Below are 15,600 nucleotides of genomic sequence, written 5' to 3'. Positions count from 1 at the left end.
GGTGACCATTGCACAGTCCTGTCTGGGACTGTTGAAGTCAGCTCTGAATGGGCGGTGAGGGCGAGGGGAGGCCGAGAAGCAGCATGGGTAGTAGGAACACTGGCTCCCAGCTAATTGGCTCTGCCCTTCTCTCCCTTACAGGTGGATTGTCTTGGGCTGTGGCTGGCTGTGGAGTTAGAACCCTGGATGGGCCTGGAGCCAGCCCCAGGGAGGATGATGGTGCCCCTTGTGCCTACACTCGTGATGCTTGGTCTGATGGCAGGTGCTCATGGCGACAGTAAGTCTGACCCCTCATCATCCAGAGGGACCGGGATGAAAAGCGACCTAGCTTCTAATGGGTCTCTAGCATGGAATACAGGACTGAGTCCTAGGGTAAAGAAACAGGATAAGCAGATAGCTACCCTCAAGTCCTTCTGTTCTGGAGACCCCCCACTTGGAACGCTCCCTTCTAAGGGGTGCCTGCTCTGTCTGCTTCTCTGGGTATCCCTTAGGCTCTGCAGAGCACTGCATATCTAAGTGTGTTTTGGACTTGGGGAGCCCTGTCTGGGGTTCATGTGATCTCTGTGTGAACTGGATAGACATGTGCTTTCTCCACATTGAAGATCTCTGCAGAAGGCCCCATGTAGAAGGGAGCATGAATAGAGTACCAGATGTGTCCACAGGTCCAGGGAGGGCTCGGAAGCCGGCTTACCCAGGTCCTTCCCTTTTCCTAGGAACCTTCAAGGCAAAGGACAGCCTTCCCTGGGCCAGGCCTGCAATCCCTAGAAAATGGGGAAGATTGTTACTTGGCTTGCAGGAAGGAGAGGGGGAGTGGGGAATGAAAGTGCGTGTTTGTGTGTTGGGGGACAATTTGTCCCCTACCCAAGTCCAACTCTGAACTTTGGTCTCTTCCTGCTGCTGCCCTTCCCCCTGCCTGGCACTAGAAGACTGGCCATAGCCCGCCCTGTCACCATGGTTACCACTGCTTGGTTACTGGTGGGAGGCGGAGCACAGGACAGGCTTAGCCAATCTGCAGGCTGGGGGAGGGGCAAGGTCGGAGCTGAGGTCCCCTGGGGGGGAAGGGGCTATTCCCAGTCTGTCCTGAACCCAGAGGCAGTCCAGGGCCAACCCCAGGGGTCAGGCCTCAGGAAGTGGGCCATAGGGACTCCTCTATCCCCTCCAGGTCTCTAGACAAGAGCCTTATCCCACCAGGGCTCTCTCTCTTAATGGCTCATTAATAATTCAGGAGCCAGTCATAGAAGGGGGTGGCCCTGGAGCACCCCTCCCTTTGTCCTCAGAGGCTGGGCCCTGGGTAGGGTAGAATGGGGGAGAGAGTTTCCATTCCTCTGGAGAGTAGCCAGGGTGGTGCGGCTGGGGGTCTAGAGAAGTCAGGTGGAGAACTTTAGAAAGGGGGCTGGGGGTGGTCCTCAGGCCTGGCTGGGGTGAGAACTTGGAGCTACAGGGACAGGCTGGAGTAACACTAAGTTGACAAGAAAGAGTGTACCAGCCTGGGGTAGGCAGTGGCACGTGGATATTGAAGGACCCTCTTGAGACAGTGTGGCCTAGGAGAATGGCTGCTTCTCCTCCTGCCTCTGACCCAGCACGCCCCAGCCTGCACCCCTCACCCCTCGGCCCCACCCTCCTGTCTGCCTCCAGTTTTTTCTCTCTGACTGGCATTACCACCAAGTCAGGCACCTGGGCCTCCTTCCGGCTCCCCCCCCCCTTTTTATCACGCATGTAATCCATCTCCAGGTTCTGGGGCCTCTACCTTTGGTGTGTCTTTGGAACGCATCCCCTTCGCTCTCCTCACCACTTCTGCCAAGGCTCCTTGAGCTTCTTCTGCCTGGGCTGTAGTGTGCATCAGCCTTGGTCTGGTCCCCTGCCTCCAGTCCTTCCCTCTAACCCAGGCTGTATCCCACAGTGAGAGTCAGGTTGCATCAAGGTACTCGGTTTCGGCTCCCCTCCAGCTCTTCCTTCCCCGCTCGCTGCCTTTGGAGTCGGGGTAGTCTCTTCCTGTCTGCTGACTTGACTGCCTCTCCACCCGGAACCTGCCATGCCGTGCTCTCTCCTCTCAGCGACATCTAGCTCTCTGTGTCCAGGTTCTCTCCATTCTCTTTCCTCTGCTTGAAACACCCCTTCCCTGTCAGGTGTGGCACAGGCCTGTAATCCTAGTACTTGAGGGATGGAGGCAGTATTAGGAGTTTGAGTTTATCTTGGCTACCTGGTAAATTGAAGACAAGCCTGGGCCACATGACACTCTGTCTCCAAAAACAAACAGAGGGGTGGGGGGAGGCATTTCCCTACTCCTACCTGACCAGATCTGACTCAGCTCTCACTGTTTCCTGCAGCAGTGTGGGTCATGCTCTGGTCCTCTGCACTCCTCAGAGCATGCTATTGTGGCATTTTGCCCTAGGTCTGTCTGTCCTGGCAGGCTGGGAAGTCTTGGGAGTTTCGACATTTCCAGCTCAGGGTCTGGAGGGGCTGGTAGATAAGAAAGTAAAAAGGGTCGTCGGAACAGGTCTGACCTCTGTAGGAATCAGGAGGAGTGAGATGTAACTGTTTTAGGGCAGATTTCCAGGACTCTCTGCTGGTTCCTTAGTAATTTGGTTACAGAGACCAAGCAGGTGCTCGAAGGTGGGAACCAGGTGAAGAAGCCTCTGCCAAGGGTGGACTTCCAGGTGCCGTGCCTCGAGCACTGCCAGGCCTAGAGCCGTAGAGCAGACAGCAGCTGGGAGCCGTGGTAAGCCTGCCTTAGGAGTCAGGGTCTGCCCTCCTAGCCTGCCCTTAAATCACACTCACTTTGGAATCTCTCCCCACTGTGGCAAGGCTTGGCCTGAACTTCCAAGACTTCTCACTAGGGGCAAGCAGCCAGCCAGACACGGACAGGGCTGCTGCAGAAGGCAGGGCGGGTGCCCCCAGAGAATCGACGACCAGAGCAGTGAAGCGCAGAGCGGACAAATGTGTTTCTATAGGCCTCTTAACGAGACAAATGAATGGGGGCCCTGGCCTCAGAGGGGAGTGGAGAGAAGCAGCTGCCAAGAGTGAGCCCGGAGGCCTAGCGTCCATGCCTAGTCAGCTCCAGTGGAAACCTGGGGACCAAGGCATGCTTGCTTGCATGGATGCACACTTCTGGAACCTCACTTAGCGTCTTCCCAACCCGGGATTTTGTGCCTTCTTGATGGCGGGAAGGTACATGGATATGGGGTTAGGGGTGATCTTGGTTCAGCCCTCAGGCAGAGGTTTCTGCTGGTTCATGTATGTTAGATGCTAGGACAGAAAGAATCCACTCAGACCTGTCACAAGACAGAACCCACTGAGCTGGGCACAAGTCTGTGAGCTGACAGAGGAGCAGGAGCAGGTTGGGGCCGTGCTGGCACAGGCAGGAGCCGGAATATCTTGGGAGGGTTCCTGGAATCGAGGGCTCCTGAAGATGAGTGGGCATTTGCTAACACAGAGTATTGCCCAACAAAGAGATGGGCCTGGCGGGAAGAAAGAGTCATACCCCTGGGCTTCTGAGCTTACGAGAAAGCCAGAATGAGACCTTCAGACAGCACGGGACAGCTGCAGGGCCCCAAAGCCAGGTGCAAGTTGGGTCCTGGTTATGGTCAAATTATTTGTAAGTCACTAGAGTTCAGCAAGGTGTCTGGTAGCCGAAGGGGTGGGGTAGGTGCTATGCAGCAGATGCGGGTACAGGTGAGCAGCAGCTTCCTCCAGAGCCCCTGATGTTGGAACATGGCAGGGCCCTCCCCCTTGTGCTTATGGGTGGCCTGTCTAGACCCCGCCCCCTGGAGCTTCCGGCACAAGTGCTTTCTCTGAGCCTGTTTGCCTGTTGCACAACAGGAGTAATCACTCCTACCTGTAAAGGTTAACTGGGGTCACGTGGGCAAGGCACCTGGCACCTATTAAGTGCTCCCCCTGTTGGAGTGCCTCCTGGAATTAGGATTGCCCTTGAGTGGACTGGGCTGGGGAAGGTTACCAGAAGCAGTCACAGGGGCTCATTAATGAGTCTCCAGCTTGCCCGCTCCCCCGCCACTCAGGGCCTGGGCAATCACCTCTCCAGCAGCTCCCCTGGCCTCCCGGTCCTTCACTGCTGTGTATACTTCTCTTTCCGTGTGCAGTGCTCTTGATGTGCCTGTGTATTTGTGCCCCTCAGGGAGGCACAAAATAGCAGTCAGTCTCCCTGTGGAGGAGGTAGCCCAGTTTAGCTGTCTCTGGAGTTGCAGGCCTGCAGCCTCTCCAGGGGGTGTGCTTCCCCTCGCCCAAGCCGGTTCCTGTCTGTGGTCACGTCTTCTCATCGACAGGGTCAGCTGTTGACATGTAAAGACTGTCCCAGGCTAGCCCACTGTGAGGAGCTGCCCACGGTGCTGGGTGACACAGTGGATAACCGTGACTCAAAGCTCCTCCTAGCACGTTGAGATGGCACCCTGTTTTCTGGACTCGGAAGTTTTGTTCACAGACCAACAGCATGGCTCAGCAAGCGAAGGCACTCACCAGCAGGCCAGAGTTCACGTAGTGGAGGGAGGGAACTGACTCACCAGTGTGTACCACCACGGCACATATGCACATGCATTCACACACACACACACACACACACACACACACACACACACAACTACAAATAAAATTTACAGTATTTTTTGTAAAACAAAAAAAATGCTCTGTTTAGACTCAACACCAGCTGATCAGGCCCAGGGCAGAGTGGTCACAGGTTTTGCCTGCCCGCCTGGCACCCCAGTTGGCAGTGTGATGAGTGTCAGGCTTCCACTGTCTGGAAGAGGGGCTGATGAGGGGTACAGGGTGCACTCAGAGGCAGGCCCAGATGGTGGGTAAGTGCCCCAGGGCCCAAACTAAATTCTCAGTGTAGTGCCTGACCTCAGGCCAGGGAATACAAGATACTTGTGGAAAAAGGTGAATCTAGAGAGGCTAGTAGGAGCACATTTGGGGAGACAGTGTAGAGACAGGGTTTGACTGTGCTCCCCAAAGGTCCCCTGAGGAACAGGAAGACCCAGGACTACCTAGGGCTCTGGAATGAGGGTAGATCTGGGGCTCTGTGTGGGTCCCCTTGATAGGAAGCAAGGCAAGACCTGGCCCTAGAGGGGCCCCAGCCCTGGGTAGCCTGGGACTGGAGCAGGACCGCCTGTCTGATCCTGGGCAGCACCCTGGCGCTTGGCCAGCCTCCAAGGGAGAGGAGTGAGTAGTCCCACCTCCCTGATGGCCCCAGGCCTTGGGCACAGTCCAGCCTCCTCACAGCTCCCAGGCCTGTTCCTCCTGGCTGCTCGTGATCTACGAGGCTCTCCTGCCCAGCCTCTCTGCTCTTTGTTTGGCTCGGAGGCCCCTCCCCACCCCGCCCCAGCCCACTCCTAGTCTTTCTGGTTCTTCTGGTTCCCGTGGCTGGTTTCGTTGTAGACACGTTGAGGCAGGACCTGGAGGGGCATTTATTCCCTGGGTTTCTCTCTTGCCTGGAGGGAAGGTGTATGTGAGGGGCCCCAGTCTCTACCCACCCCTCACATTCTTTCCTCTGTCCATTTCTTCCTCTGTTTTGCACCCCTGGGTGTCAGGAACTGGGTCAGACAGTGGGACAGGGCAGGAAACAGGACAGGCGTGGAATCTGCCCTGCCCAGGGTTATGGTCTGTTTGGGAAGCCGTTATTAAACACCAAAAAGGTGGAAAGTTGTAGCCTCACATTCATGCTGAAACTGAGCACACTGTAGGAGGCAGAGAGCTTAAAACCAGGGCCTAAGCTAATGGGGCGGGTGGGTAGGGGCATGGGGTGGTTTTCTGAGGAGATGATGTTTAAAGGTGACTTAGAGGTTTAGTGGGTAAAGGGTAGTCTAAGAGGTTCTTAGCAGAAGGTGCAGCTTACGCAAAGGCCCTGAGGCTGCAGGGAGCGTTGCCTATTCTGGGCTCCAGCGCCAGGAGAGTGATTTGGTCAGACCTGGCAGGGCTTTGTCTACAGAGGTAGGAGTTTACTTTTTTTTTTTTTTTTTTTTTTTTTAAATAAGGAGCAGTGGGAGGCCTTTGAGAGATTTCATCAGGAGGAGGCTGTTCTCTGGCTTCCAAATAGAGAAAAGAGGAGGTGGGGTGGGGGGTGACACAGGCAGGGACATCAGCTTGTTCAGCCAGCCAGTTGTCCCATGGAGGGAAAATGGCGATCCAGGGTGGCGGCTGTGCAGATGGGGAGCTGGGAGCTGCTGTAGGGTGGGGGGTGAGAGGTGACCTCACTGGACCCTGGAGAGGGAGGGTCTTGTCAGATAAGTGCGGCTAATAGTGACAGTCTCTGCCGCCCCTCTGACAAGCCCCCCCCCCCCAGTCTCGTGTGAACTCTTTATGTGTCTTGGCCACTACTCACGGCTGTGTGACTTTGGACACATGACTTCACCCCTCAAACCTATGAAGTAGAGGCCCTGACTGTGAAAGAGGAAGTGAATAAAGTACCTGGCGCACAGTGGGCGCTTTTCTGCCAGGGCCCACACTGGGCCTGAGCTCGTGGGCACCTAGCAGGTGGTCTGAAGGATCAGTTCCCAAGGCACGAGCTTTCCTGGAACTGTTCATTGGCTTGATTAATAGGAAATGGATCCACTGTCAGGATTAACGAGGCATTTCCACGTCTCAATGAGCCCGGTTTCTTGGGGCTTTTGACCCTGGGTGGTGGGACTTGAAGGGATAAGAGACTGTGGGTCAGCCCTGGCATGTAAACAGGGTATGGCAGGCCCTTGTCTGAGCCCCTCTCCTCCTCTGGAGGAGGAACTCAGGAGCTGCCCATGCTCTGGGAAGGCGGTTGCCAAGCCAGTGGGGGCAGGGTGGGAGGGGCAGAGTTATAGGGAAGCATCCCTCTGGGAAGCCATCCAGAGCCTCTCAGGGGCTGGAATGTTCAAGCCTTTGGGCTATTGGAATGTAGGGTGAGGGGAGAGGGGGGCGTCCTCGGGTCTGCTTAAGGCTTAGGGTAGGTGAGAGTATCTAGGGGGAGTCTGGGGCTCTTCCCAGAAAGTTCTCCAGTACATTTTTGCTTTCTGTTTTTCCTGGAGCTTGGAGTGATCAGAGGCAGCAGACACATGGAGACAGGATACCCCGGCTTCAGACTCTGCTCTTTGTCAGCCATGTCACGTTGGACAAACACCTTGACCTCCCTACACCTTGATTTTTCTCTGTAAACAGTAATTATAGCACCCACCTCCTCAGCTTCAAAGAGTTAAGGCTTCAGCTCTTTGAACAGGGCCTGGCACTTACAAGCGCTGTATAAAAGTTAGGCATTATTGCTGTTTCCATAAATCTTTCTTGCCCCTCACCCCCAAGGACTGCTACCTGAGTGTTGGATCATGCCTGATGTGACCATGCCACGGCGACTGAGTGTCTCTGTCTCTTCCAGGCAAACCTGTCTTTGTTAAGGTCCCCGAGGACCAGACTGGGCTGTCGGGAGGGGTGGCCTCTTTCGTGTGCCAAGCCACAGGGGAACCCAAGCCTCGGATCACATGGATGAAGAAGGGGAAGAAAGTCAGCTCCCAGCGCTTTGAGGTTCGTCCTCCTCCGCGGGCCGGGAGGACTGGGCAGGCAGGCAGGCTTTAGGGTTGGCCTGCTCTCTGTGGGTGGGGCCGTTCTCTTGGTCCCCTAAGTCTCCCTCAAGGGCCTTGTGGGGATGTGAGGAAAACTGGCTCTAGTAGATCCCCGCAGCCCTAACAGGTATGACCACATCTGTCCTGTGACAGGTAATTGAGTTTGACGACGGAGCAGGGTCAGTGCTGCGGATCCAGCCGTTACGAGTGCAGCGAGACGAAGCCATCTATGAGTGCACAGCCACCAACAGCCTGGGCGAGATCAACACAAGCGCCAAGCTCTCGGTGCTTGAAGGTATGTGCAGAGAGGGGCGTGGCGTGGTGGCTGGGGGACGGGGGACGGGAGACGTCCTGGGGTGAGTGAGAGCCAGTGCTAAACTGGATCACTAGTGAGAGCCAGTGCTAAACTGTCCTGAGGCCAGCTGTGGTTGCTGGCTTTGTGACCTCCTGCTGACCTGGGTCATTGCTCTGTTGGGTCTGGGTCAGGCTGGAGGTATGATGCTGCAGCTGTGCAGCCCTGGGGTTATGTGACCGTGACAGTGAAGCCTGGCAGTTGGTGTCAGTGTATTCCTGGTGCCCAGATCAAGGAGCTGGGCTCTGTGCGTGGATTTTAATGTCGTTTCTTATTTGGCGGCTCATTCATTCATTCATTCACTCACAAACTTTCCTTGAACTGCCATGAAGCCCAGGATGTCGCTTGATACGTGCTACCCTCGTTCAGTGTCCAGTAAATTCTGTAAGGAATGGGGACACTTGGCTTCCAGGCCTTTGCAAGGCCCAGGGTGTGAGGGGAAACAGAGCCTCCAGAACTCTGAGTGGTCAATTGGAGGCTTTTCAAGTGGCGGTTGGAGAGCTGGAGAACACGAAGAGGAGGGGAGAGTAATTCAGTGAGTCTGGAGGATCGGGCTGAGAAACGAACCCTTTCTTAAGGACATAGAAAGCCACAAATAGGGTGGGAAGTGACATGATTAAACCTTAACCACAGTGGAAACATGAATCTGAATGCGCGTTTTCAAAATACTGCATTGATTGTTGCTTTCTTTTTGAAATGCAATACCAATATCTGTTCACGGTTAAAAAATTGAGAAGTATAGGCTCGTGCATAGGGAGAAATAACGATCTCTTACTGTCCTGCCTCTACTGCTGTTGGTTGTTTCTTGGTGGCCCATTTACTGTGTGTAAGGTTTGTATATGTGTGTACATACATTTGTATTAATATATATAAACAGAATAGTGATCACACACTATTCCGTGACTTTGGGGCTTTTGTTTTGATTTTTCCCGTGCTAGAGGGCAAACTCGGGGCTTTTTAGACACGCTCCCTCACTGAACCCGAAGCTCACCTATTGGGTTAGCCTAGCTGGCTGGGGAGCTCTAGGAATCCACCTAGCTCTACCTGCCCTTCCTAGCATTGGGGTTCCAGGCACTGAGCAGCCCTGCCTAGCTCCTTACAGGGGTGCTAGGAAAGTGAATTCAACCTTCATGCTCGCTCAGCGGGTCCTTTATGGAGCCATCCCCCAGCTGTTGCTTAAAAAAAACATGTATTGTGAACATTTTCCTTGCCATTAAATATTCTTCTGCATCATTATTTTTAATGGCTGTGGGTAAGCTGTCCCATGGAAGCACCCTAATTTTATTTAGCTCCCTTTCTGTTGGGTGCGTCTGTGCTCAGCTTCTCGCCTTTATAAGTAAGGTGTCATACGTGTTCTTGAAGATAATGTCACTTTGCTGATCATTCCCATGTTCTAGGTTCATGGAGTAGAATTGCTAAGTCAGAGGGCACATGCATTTTTAAGCTCTCAATATTTCTAGAGGATTGTATCCGTTTATATTCTTACCAGGGAGAGCATAAGAGGGAGGGCCTCTTCCCTGCACATCTTCACCAGCAGTGGAAATTACCATTAAAAAAAAAATCTTTGCCAAGTTAATAGGCAAAAAATGGCATCTCCATTTAATTTGCATTTCTTTGATTACAAGAGCAGTTGAACATCTTTTCACATTGGCCATTTCTACGCTTTGGCTTTATGTGTTCACACATGCATCCATTCAGTAATTCTTCCGTCTGTGTGTCTTGTGAGAGTCAATGGGTTCTAACAGAACTGTGTCAGACCCTCCCCTGTAGAGGGGCCATAGATGACAATGGTTAAGACAGGGACCCTGGACTGGGAACTGTGCCTCCACCTCATTTATTCTATCTTGAAACCAGGATGCAGTACCCACTGTCCAAGCTCGTGTGGAGCTCTAACTACAATGTAAAGTGCATCCCAGGATTTCGGTGTGAGTGGAGTTGGAAGTTGTACATTCTGAAGCTTGGACACCTGAGCGGCTGCCATGTGGCATCATCTGGGTTGTGTTAGCCCCACTATCCGTCCCGTTTGGGGAGCAGGAGCCCAGACAGCCTGCACTGGGATGGAATCATTGGCTCTGAGGTTCCTTCTGGTCATTTCTGACCTCCATTTCTCCACTTTTATGAACCAAAAGGAAAAAGTGTTTCTGCCCCAACTTCCACCTGTTGGCATCTGCCCGTGCCCTGCCTAGCATTTGAGTGGAGTCTAAGAGACAGGAACTGCGGCCCCTGTCCTGATGGGCATCTTCTGGGGCTCTCAGGCTGGGGAGCAGTCTCCTTGTGAGAATGGAAAGCTAACTCCTCCCAGATGTCCCCACTGCCCTGGCACCTTCCTGCTTTAAAGGGTCTCTCCAGGCCTGGGGAAGAGAACTCACATTTGCAGAGGGTTGCCATTAGGAACGGCCTTTCTGGTCAAGAGTTTCTTCTCATGGATTAGGGCTTATTCATTTTTATGTGGTGTTGGGGATGGAACCCAGTCCTAGACACACACTTTTATCCCCAGGCCTGGCTTGAGAGTGTATGTTTATGCCTCTGGGGACGAGAAGGTGTCTGATGAAGTGTGGGACAGGTCCCTGCTACAATGGAGTGGTTGGAATTGTGGGCCTCACGGGCCCCTCCTGCTCCTGAAGCACTGCACCAGCAAGACAAAATGCTGACCTATTGGTCTTTGTAACCTTGACCAGCTTAAGGCCTGGCAGGAAGGAATGTCAGGGGATGGGACCTCAGAGAGGCATCCTAGACCAACCGGGCCCCATTTCCTCCCCATTCCTCCTTCCTAGGGGGGCCAGGAAAGCTGTATAGAAAATAGGCAAAAGATGGCTTTTTTTTGGAGTGCTGGGGTGACCCCAGAGGCGAGCCAGTGCCATTGTGAGGCCACCACAGAGGCTTAGCAGTGAGGAGGTGAACTTGGCTTGGGGGCTAGGAAATAGTGCTTGAACCCCTTACCCATGTCTCACACAGCATGTACTCCTCCAAACACACGAGGGTGTAAGCCTGCTCATCAAGAGAGCTTTCAGAGTGGCTGGAGAATGCCTGGGGAGCCTGGTCCAAGTACAGGATCAATGTATCTTAAAAAGGGAACCCCAGCATTACACTTCCTTGGGGGCCCTCTGCCCTTGACTCATTCTGCCCCAGCCCAGCTCGGGCCACTCCCACTGCAGCCTCTGGGGACACTACCCTGCCAGGTCCCTCATGACCGCTGCTGTTGGAGCAAGACTGTTACTCCTGGTGTGGCTGTGTGAGCCCTTAGCCCACTGTCCTGGGATGGCCAGCCTGTGTGCCGATGTCCCAGTCAGGGTACAAGGTGGGGTGTCCAGCACCGGCTGGCAGGGGGTGGGCCGGGCCTGTCCTGGGCTGTGAGGAGTATCAGGGCCTGCCGCCCAGCGTTCCTGTCTGAGTGGTAATTGAAGCCATTAGCGCGCCAGCCTCTCCCTCGCCGGGTAATGGCAGGAAAAGCTCTTCTCGCTCCGCACTCTTGAGGCGGTGGCTGAATCATTCCCCCTCCAACCCGCCCGCTGCCGCCACTGAGACAGGGAATCTGACATTTTCCCTCACGAGGGAGGGGAGGGTTGGGGGAGGGGAGCCAGGCCTTGATTCTGGGCTTTCCCTTCAGAAGTGGGGGGGATGGTGAGGGTGGTGAACTCGGTTTGGAGGTCATAGAGTCCCCAGGGGTTGCGGAGTCCGGACCCGGCAGAACCATGGTTGGGGAACACGCTAGGGGGAGGCTGGACAACCAGAGGTGTGGGTGGAGCCTTAGTAACTGGGAAGGTTCTGAAAGGGACACAGAATGCCCGAAGGAAGATGGGGGAAGAGCCTGTGAGCTGAATAGGCTGTTTCTGACTTGTCCTGGGGGCCAGGCTCAGGGGCTTAAGTGTTTGTCTGTTCATGGACATAGCAGATGGTGTGCCCACAGTGGTGTGGTGTGAGCCTGTGTGAAGTGTTGTCTACACCAGGAGTGCACTTCATACAAAAGGAGCTGTGTAGCAGGATCTGTGCACGAGTGTGCCTCAGGCAGTGGGGGAGGGGCATGTGTCAGCAGGTGGTGTGTACTTTATGGGCTATGTGTGCAGCAGGATGTGTAACACATGCACGTGTGCACAGCAGGCAGTCTCTGGATTGTGGGATGCATATGGCAGGTGGTGGTAGCGGTGGCCGTGGTGTGTGTGTGTGTGTGTGTGTGTGTGTGTGTGTGTGACACAAGGTTTGCAGCAGATGGTATCATACCTTAGCTTTGTGAACTGTGAGAGAGTCAGCAGCCTGAGCTGGATGTGTAGGGTCAGTCTGGTGCCAGCGGGAAGTCAAGGGGGTTGTATTCAGATTTGTCGTCTCTGGGACTCCATGAAGTCTCTGCTTGGGTCTGTTGGGCAGTCGGACGGCTGGACAGCCATGGCTGCTGGGCAGCGTGGTGATGCTACAGTATTACGGGCATCTGCCACAGTGGACCTCAGCAGTTCTTCTGTAACCAAGCCAGGAGGAGGATTTAGGACCTCCCCCACCCCAGCCCTCTTGTCCTTCTGCCTGCTTCCATCTGGCCCCTGTGTCTGCAAAGTGGGCCGGACTGTGACCCTTATGCCCCTTGGCCCAGGGATCCAGCTAGGATGTCTGATATTGCCCACCTGGAAGGCAGGCTGTGAGGCAATGGCCAGGGTCAAGGGTATTTCAGGTAACAGTGGATCTTGGGTTATGCACCTGCTCTTACCTGGTAGGCTCTGAGGCTATAGTGTGGTGAATAGCTTCTTGAGATACACACACACACACACACCCCTAATGCACACACAGTAGGCTCTGAGGCTATAGTGTGGTGAATAGCTTCTTGAGATAGACACACACACACACACACACACACACACACACACACACACACACCCCTAACGCACACACAGTATGATGAGCAAACTATGGTCCTGTCCCTAGATGTCCTGCCTGGGCTGGGCAGGATGAGAATGTTCTCCTAGGAGTCATCTTTCCCTGCTCTACCCCCTTTCCTGCGCTAAGCCTTTCTACTCCTTCGTGGTGGAAAGATTTGGGTAAAGAGCTACTGTAGAAAGCCCTGAATCTCGTACCCCAGGCAGCCTCTGTTCTCCCCTGGCAGCAGTGGCACTAACATGCCTCTGGCCCAGCAGCCTTTGGGACCTAACCTCCATTTCGAGTGACCACAGTAGATTTCAGAACCATGCAGATGTGAGTACCGTAGCTAGATTATGGAGGTTTGGGCCCCATTTTGAGATGGGAAGGCACTGCTGGAGTAGGGCAGTAGTGGCAGCTGGAAGGTCAGCCCCTGCGTTTCTTGGTCCCTGGAATCCTCTAATCTTTTCCAGTTCATCTAGTCTTCAAGGACCCCAGTGAACTTCTTTTTGAATGGATCCTCCTATGCCATGGGGTTAGCCTCTTGTGTTAGTGGTGAGCACTAACATTTCCCCTGTGCCTAACCTAGCTCTCAATCCCTCTGGTCACAGGTGTCCCTCAGGCCTGTGGGACTCGTTGTACTTACTTCCCTTTTCCCCTGGCTTGTGACCATGGGCTGAACCCGCGACTCTAGAAATAACTGAAAGTTGGAGGTTGTAGATGCCCCTGGATATATATTCTCCATCCTCGGTAAGGTATCCTCATCCTGGTTGCCCCGGGGAAGGAAGGGTTTAAGAGGGATGGCATGACCAGATTCGTGTCTCAGAGAAGTCCTTGTTGGTGCAGAGTGGGTGGAAGTGTGTCACAGCAGTGGGAGGAAGACATGGTCAGTCCAGGCAAGAGCTAGTATTGCCCTGACCCTTGTTGTGAGTCGAGGAAGGGAGAGAGATGAAGAGCATGCTAGGTAGCATCCTGCCCAGCTGCCTCGCTCTGAGGGCCCAGGTGGCTCTGGGTTCGTGGTTCCAGGTCCAGGACTGGGTGGTACCAATTTTCTAAAATTGAAATACAGGAGGAGGCCCAGGTCTGAGAGGGTGAGTGGATAAGTCTAATTTGAAAACTGTCAAGTCAGGTATGTGCAGGCATTCAAGGAAGGATGTATATATGGGCTTGCCTGGTACCCTTGAGGGCCGCTGGAGATGGGATCGGGAAAGCAGAGAAGCCAAGGCAGAAGAATCCCGGGAGCTGACTTTGGCTGTTGGGAGGAGCTTCTTGGGAGATAAGAGGGAAGCCAGGAACAAGGGAGGCATTGGAAGGTGGTGAAGCCAAGCAAGATGAGCATTGGGCACTGGCCTTTGGATTTAGCTCTGGAGTTGTCGCTGACCTTGGCAAGCATGCCATGGGAAGAGGCGGGGGAGGCAGCAGGGCCGCAGGGGGCTGAAGAGCGAGTGGGAGGCTGTCAGTGGTCTGGAGTGACAGGGAGCAAGGCCTGAACCTAGAGAGGTAAATGGTTAAAAAGGGTATTCATGGAGCAGAACCCGGGTAGAAGAACCCCAGGAGGGAGAGAGTCCAGCATAGCCAGAGCCAGGAACTAAAATGTGGGGACCAGGCAGTGGCCACTGGGTTTACTGTGTATGCATGGTGGGGAGGAGGCCTCACCTGCCAGGTTGAGTAGGACGATGTGGAGTGCCAGGGAAGCCCAGGGGAGGGGGGGTTACTAAGAGGGGGAGGCCCTGGCTGCCGACAGGCCCCAAACAGCTCAGACTCAAAAACAAAACAGGCTTTTAAGATGCCAAGTTTGATGAAATCTGAGTGCTAGAAGAGGTGGGAGTTTTCTCTTGGAAAAACAGCTGAAAGTCGAGACTGAAAGCTGCGAAGGGAGATGGGCCCTGAGGCCCCTCAGGCCCCCCTTACTGCCTGGGAGCCTGGGGGTGGGGTGCAGTGCGGCTAGGCCCTGAGAATGAGAGCTTAGAGGTTTGGGAGGGCTTGCTGTCCTGACCCTGCCTTCGCTGAGGATGGAGCTGCTTTGGGGACAGGACTGAGGTGTCCTTGGGCTTCCTTGGAGTGTCCAAAAGGCAGGGTGGGCCTGGCCACCCACAGAGGTTCCTGCATGGTTTTGGTCTTTGCCTGTGTCTCCAGGTGCACGTATCTTAGCATATGTGCCTCTCCTGGCTTTGCATGTCTTCACAATCTCTGCGCATACCGCCTCTGGATCTGCTTGCAGGAGTGTTTCCACAGGTGCTTGTCACTGCAGATGCCCCTCCACATGCACATGGAGGTTGCTATTTTTGCACCTGTCTCTTTCTCCATGTAGTTCTCTAGGTCCCTGGCTGTGCATGTTTCTAAGGTGTCTGTGTGTTCAGGGACAGGGTGATATGCTCATGCACAGAGGAGGGGTCAGCCGCACAGACGGTACCACCCCAGGGAGCCTGGGTGTGTGCATGCGCATATGTGCCTGTATTCAGAGATGCCGTGAAGCTGGGTAAACATGGGTGAAGAGGTCTCACTGACAGACGGTGCTGGGGCTTGCCCCTACCGCCACCCCTTCCCCTCTAAAGCATCTGTTAGCTTCCCTGGTGCAGCCCCCTGCCTCTGGCCCAGACTCCGCCCCAGGCATCCCAGGCTGAGCTGGACAAAGAGACCTGTGTGTGCTCTCTAGGGGGCCTTCAGCAGCCTCCTTCCCCTAGTCCTTGCAGCCTGTCGGTCTAAACTTCCCCACCCACCCCTACCCTGTCCTCATCTCTCAGAACTCCAATACATACCCCCAGATTCACCTTGCTTATTTATTGTTCCTCCATCCTCCTTGTAGTCTTTACTCAGGCAACATGCAAGGAAAGCTCTCTGACTCCCATATACATTCTTGATCCCCCTTCCTCCAGGAAG

General features: G+C 54.4%; 1 protein-coding gene across 1 annotated transcript in view; it reads left to right on the top strand.

Annotated features, from left to right (window-relative positions):
• Ptprf (protein tyrosine phosphatase receptor type F) overlaps positions 1–15,600 on the top strand; it is an 84,813-nt gene that overhangs the window by 13,303 nt on the left and 55,910 nt on the right. Inside the window, exons 3-5 of the mRNA XM_059254847.1 lie at positions 142–277; positions 7,346–7,491; positions 7,683–7,824. Of these exons, the coding sequence (XP_059110830.1) occupies positions 187–277; positions 7,346–7,491; positions 7,683–7,824 (379 nt within the window). The 5' untranslated portion in view covers positions 142–186. The remainder of the gene's footprint in view (positions 1–141; positions 278–7,345; positions 7,492–7,682; positions 7,825–15,600) is intronic.

Source organism: Peromyscus eremicus, chromosome 2, assembly GCF_949786415.1.
Source record: "Peromyscus eremicus chromosome 2, PerEre_H2_v1, whole genome shotgun sequence".
NCBI lineage: Eukaryota > Metazoa > Chordata > Mammalia > Rodentia > Cricetidae > Peromyscus > Peromyscus eremicus.
The sequence above is the reverse complement of the archived record's forward strand: the minus strand, read 5'-3'. Positions and strand labels throughout refer to the sequence as shown.